The following is a 6,000-nucleotide window of genomic DNA, read 5'->3' on the forward strand; positions in this document are numbered from 1 at the left end:
GTGATTCTAGTCTGAGAGCAACAAGGGCTGAATTAGGGAGTCAGGTAGTTCTGAGCTCAAACCATGACCCTGCCCCTCACTGGCAGGGTGACACCTTGGGTGCCTTCACCTCCCCAAGCCTTAGCTTCTGCAGCGGCAAAACAAGCCAAATGAATGTTCCCCTCAAAGACTCGTTAGCAGGGCCAACAATGCTCATGGTAGAGAGGCTAACGAGGCTGGTGCAGGCAGAGTACACACAGATTACCTCTTTGGTCCCTTGAATGCTCAAAGGGGACTCATTAGAGAAGTCACTTGAAGAATAAGACCTCCCCCAAATTATGTTTTATACAAAGCCTAAAAGAAAGGATGGTGTATCTTTTAACTGAGAAATAAGTAGCGTTTCTACCAAAACAGGTACAGGTGTTTAACATTCCAACCACATATTTCTTAGGGATAACTCAGTGCTGGAACAGTGTTTTCCAGTTAGGTCTAATAAAACAGCTGGGGGGAAGGTCATTTACACATGGACTGAGTTTCAAAATACCACTCCCAACTTTCCCTCTCTTGAGAAGCAGTATCCCCCACTTCACTGCTGCTTAAACTACCCCCTGCCCCCTCCCCCACACTGCAATGGTGGTTAATCTAACAATAGGGGGACACAAACTCTGCAGCCCTAGGGATCTGAGGACATCGTCAAAGTGACCTGTGCAAAGTGGAAGTTGTTCTTCAAAATTTATATTATATGTAATGTTATAAATTTGTTTTGATGTAAAAGTGTCTTAAACTAGTTACCCACAATAAAATTAATGCTCCAGGAAGATGTAGAGGTTTCCAGAACACCTCTGCCTCTTCTTGAGGCTAGGTGTACTCCAGTGTGAGAAGCATAGCAAATAGACCTTTTCAAAGGAGAACTTACTGCTTTAGAGATTTTTAAAAAGAGAGAGAAGAACAAACATATCTAGTGCCCCTTTAGATTACTGTCTGCTTTACTGCCTAGAGGTTAATTACCCCCATAGAAAATTCTCCCTGGCAGTTTAGAGTCAACCGGCCAGCCAGCTTGACGGCAGAAGCCTACATTGGTGAGGATCGAGAGATGGTGAGCTTGTATCTGCCTTTGTATGTCTGCTCATATCCAACAGGAAATAGTCCTCGTGTTAGGATTCCTGATCATGGCGTCCTGGGCATAATTTGCACTCTCCGTGAGCCAAATATTTTCTGTAAACACAATGCATAGAGTTTGAGGGAGGCTGAGACATAAATCCTAACTTTTCTCCAAAAATCTGGAATTCTGTACAAATGACGATCTCAGTTTGCAGTTTATTCCAAGTAAACCTGCCTTGATGCTGTCGGTGCTGGAAAGGGATGTCGGCACGTACACACACAGCCCTGCTTTTCCCATTCCAGGTGGACAGTATCTGACAGTGTCGGGAGCCAAAGGCCCAGGGGGAAAAGCCGCTCGCTTGGTGCTACCTCTTGGCCACCTCATGCATTCAGGGGACCTGTGCCTGTCGTTCAGGCACAAGGTGACGGGGCTGCACTCCGGCGCGCTCCAGGTGTTTGTGAGAAAACATGGTGCCCACGGAGCAGCCCTGTGGGGCAGAAATGGTGGCCGTGGCTGGAGGCACACACAGATCACCTTGCGAGGGGCTGACGTCAAGAGCGTAAGTAGAACCGAAAAGGAGGCAGAACCTGGGAGGTTTTCCTTTCATAGGAGAACTCTAGGATCTGCATCTAAAGAAGCCTCGTTCTCCTCATTCATGCGGGCACAAAGGTTTGTGTTTTTCTGGGAAGGCGAACTCCATTGCCCTCCTCTTCCTACAATCCCTCCTTGCCTGCTGCTTCCTTTCTTCATTGCAGCCTATGATAACACCACCACTCCCCCACCCTGCGCCCATCCTGGTGAAAAGCCCCATTTTTCATGAAAAAAATTCAGGAATTAAAAACAGTTAACTTGAAAAGGCAGAGGTGGTGAGCTTAGCTGTACCTGCTTTTCCTTTTTCTGCAATGCCTTTACTTTTTAGAGTCACCCTAAAGTGTTACGTCTTTTTTTGGTCGTTTTGGGGTTTTTTTTTTGGAAATATTTCTTTAAAGTCTTATTTTGCCTCAGAGATCATAGTTAAGCAGCCTTGGGTGGAAACTGAGAACAATATGCTTGGGAAGTTCTATTCGGACAGGATGTGGGAAAAGCTTTGATTGCATATATAAATTTGATCTTAAGTAATCAAGTCACAGGTAGCAATAAAATGGTCAGTAGCATCCCACTGAAATAATGTATTTGGAAAAGCATCTTTATGCTCATATTCATAAAACTTGCTATTAGGAGATTCTTCATCTATGACTATAGGTATGTTTCCTAGAAACTGCATTAAAGGGGATAGACTCCAACAATACAACTTTTATATGTCTTGGATTTGATTTACTCTTTGAAAAAAATTTTGTTTGGTGCTCGCTTCGGCAGCACATATACTAAAATTGAAAAAAATTTTGTTTGGAAAAATAAAGCCATTTCAAATTACAGCATAGAAAGGTTTCTGTTTTTAAAAGAGCAAAGATGCTCTACAGAAAATAAAATGCAAGAAAGTGTTTGTGGTTTATGTGAGTAAAACAACGCTTTGATTGGATTGTGGTGTTCGGTTCGACTCCATTTTAGGCAACAAAGCTGGCTGAACCCACGGAGGGAGGAGCAAACGTCTAGGATCGGCTGCGTGATTATGATCTCCCAGGTCTTTGGCTCTGATTCCTACACCTCTGTATTCCATCTCATTTTTTACTCCTAACCTTGGTCATCTTTGGCATAGTGTGCACTTCATAAGTATTCCTAAATGGAAGTAGTCTGTCGCCCAGAATGGCTTTTTTAAAAGAGTAACTGCTTCTGAGTAATGTGGTCTGATGACCAGTTGACGGATGATTTGAGTTTCTACCAAAAGGCAAGCCTCAGGTGACACGGGTTATGTTCTAGTCTTTCCTTCTGTTGAGTAAGTGCACTCCTCGGTTTGGGGGAAGGTTTGCCTTTATTCTGTGAAAGGAGCGGGCTTGGTTGGGAAGGGGCAGAGGAAGCTTGACTGGTGTGTGCGTTCTCTCCCCAGGTCATCTTCAGAGGTGAAAAAAGGCGTGGCCACACGGGGGAGATCGGATTGGATGATGTGAGCCTGAGAAAAGGCCACTGCTCAGAGGAACGCGAGCAGCTTCCGAACTAGCAATGAATCCCCCTGTTGCTCTTTTCTGTTTCCAATCTTCACTTCCCGTCCTCTCCTCCCTCTTATCAGGCCTGGGAGAAGAACGGGTCAGTGGGTCAGGAGAAAGTCTGATGGGGGACCCACACCCGTGGCCTGCTTTTGTGCAATTCCAGCAAACGGTGAACACCCTCCTTGAAATACCCGGGGCCCCTGCAGACGCATCCAAGCCAACTTGGGTGTTACCTTCCAGCCTGCGGCTCTTTTAGGAAGGCCTTTGGCGCGTGCGCTATCTTCCGTCCTAGTTAGGAGGCGTTTGCAGTAGTAGCAAATGATGGGAGACGTTTTCAAAAGAAATCCGTGCAAATGGCCACTCTGTTATCTGTTCAGTGTTGTACCATGAGTAGTATTGACTTCCCTTAAGCTATGTTGTACAAAGTGCTTGTGAAGTTGGTTTCTCCCCTTCCCTTGTTAGCTCTGGCCAGACCTGAACTCTTACTGCCATTCACTTTATAAAAGAAGGGTGTGTAACCTATCAAGATGCATTTATTCTCGTTATCTGTATTTTTCTTTTAAAGACAATTATGTAGAGTGGGCATGTAATCCCTCGTTACTATTGTGTTTTGTGTAAATGTGCTATTGATATTAAGTAGTTATGTGTTCTTAATATTTACCGACTCTAGTTGCAAGGGAAAAGGCAGCTTGTGATCTCTTGAATTAAAAACTACCCAGTGAAATGTCATCCAGTTCCATGACCTTATTTTGGCAGCAAGAGAAAATCGGAAGAGATGTCAGGTGTGGTAGTGGAGGGATGAAGTTTTCATGGCCTCGAGTCTAATCACTGTAAAGGATAGTGAACCATTCAGGTAGACAGGAAACTGCAGTTACCATACAAAACCCTCACTGTTTCAGGTTATACTTTAAAACCAACAGTTTTTACAATAACATGGCTCTCTTTGGTAATCTGTAAAAAGCTCTGTAAAAGTTCTGGTTGTTTCAGAGAAAAGATTCTGTTTCCGGAAGGCTGAGGGGAAGCATGGGGGAAGCTCTATTGGAACAGATTTTCATACTAATTTTTAAGTCCATATATATTTAGGTCTGTGAATTATGACTTACATGCTGTCTTGTCAGAACGGGATTGGAGGCGAGTCCTGGGCTTGGAGGCATTTTGTTGGGATTCACACACATGTCAGAGCAAGAGAACAAGATTGGAATTCTAGGATCTAGGAACCACTCCCCTCCCCCCCAACTACGTTTCCTCCCTGGATATTTTACCTTCATGTTAAAAAAATATTTAAAAATATACAACTTTTCTAGGGCAACTTACTCCTGAGCCTTTTCTTCATTTCTGATGAAATAATCAAAATATTTTCTGCTGTTTTTGCCAGGAATCACAAAGATGATTAAAGGGTTGGAAAAAAAAGATCTATGATGAAAAATTAAAGGAACTGGGATTATCCAGCATGCAGAAGAGAAGACTGAAGGGCAAACCATTGCTGGTTTTCCAGTGTATGAATGGTTGGTACAGAGAAGATGGTGACCAGCTGTTCTCCATATGTGCTAAGAATAGAACGAGAGGAAACAGGCCTAGACTGGATGCGAGGGGGCATTTCCTGGCAGGGACAATTGTTAAATGAGAATCCTTTGTTTAAGAAAAAAAAAAAAAAAAAAGAATGTCTCTCTCTCTCCCTCTTTCTCTTCTCTTTCTCTCTTTTTGAGGCTTTTTAAAAAGATCAGATAAGAATCTATTTAAGAAGGTTAAAGATGTTCTTATGTCAAGGCAGAGTAACAGATTACAGAATCTTCCAAAGGATGTTTTGATCCTGTTACCGTGTAATGAAAATCTTCTGAGTCATTTGGATGAGGCCACGGTCTAATTTAGGCATTTACCTCTTGGCCCCTAATGGAGGAGAACCAAAAGGGGAAAAGCCCACCAAGTGCAGAGCTCACTAAAGATCTCACAATGGCAAACCTAGCAGGATCCAAACAGGAAAAACAAAAACACAAACAACTCATATTCTTAATAGAGTATGATGGACATTATTTTAGTATCTTAATAATACCCTCATGTGGTAGGATTCTTTTTTTTCTTGGTAAAGGTATAACCCTTTCACTTGCTCAGTAGAGGATATTTCAAGTTTTCAAAGAGACCATAGTAAAGAACAGATTTAGAGGTTTTTATCTGGTGCGTTCTCTCTGCAATGTGACAACTTAACTTGGCCCCTGGGAAAGAGCCCCCTGCTCGACATCACTGTCCGGACCCTTGCTTCACCCAACCACTGTAATTCACTTTCTCTTATCAATTGGAATCTCCCAAGTTGCACAAAATGGTTTTTTGGGGTGGGGGGAGGGGGCTTGAGAAGTAGTTATAACAGAATATCTTTTGTCATTTAACTTGGTGGAGGCAGGACCGGAGCAGGATGTGAAGCAGCGAGCCTTGGAGCCTTCCAGTAGGGGCCAGGCAACAGGGCTTTAGATCCATTTTTAATGATTCATTGCCTTTGTGGTCCTGTAACTGCACAACTGAAGAGGAAAGGGGGAAATCATGGAAAATGTCACTTTTAGGTGCCAATACGACATTGCACTAAGTTGACAGAAGTTATCCAAAGTACTGTATAACATCTTGTTTATTATTTAATGTTTTCTAAAGTGAAAAATGTTAGTGGTTTTCCAAACAGCCAAATAAAAATAAGTCTTTGTAAATAAAAGCACTGTTAATGATACCTGTTGTCAGTTATTGTTTGGCATTTTGTTTTGTTTTTGATTGGGAGAATATTAGAGTAGCTTGAAGTTTCACAAATGTCATCTTTTACTTCTTGGAAAACTGGGAGCAAAACTGCTGCCCACA

General features: G+C 42.8%; 1 protein-coding gene across 4 annotated transcripts in view; it reads left to right on the forward strand.

The window, feature by feature from the left end:
- The window catches only part of NPNT (nephronectin), a 78,424-nt gene extending 73,622 nt beyond the window's left edge, over positions 1-4,802 (forward strand). For all 4 annotated transcript variants that reach the window (XM_080796806.1, XM_080796807.1, XM_080796808.1 and 1 more), the window contains 2 exons: positions 1,384-1,640; positions 3,066-4,802. In XM_080796806.1, the coding sequence (XP_080652932.1) occupies positions 1,384-1,640; positions 3,066-3,176 (368 nt within the window). In that variant the 3' untranslated portion in view covers positions 3,177-4,802. The remainder of the gene's footprint in view (positions 1-1,383; positions 1,641-3,065) is intronic.
- The last annotated feature ends 1,198 nt before the right edge of the window (positions 4,803-6,000 follow it).

This window comes from Martes martes (assembly GCF_963455335.1).
Source record: "Martes martes genome assembly, chromosome: 2".
In the NCBI taxonomy this organism is placed as follows: Eukaryota; Metazoa; Chordata; class Mammalia; order Carnivora; family Mustelidae; genus Martes; species Martes martes.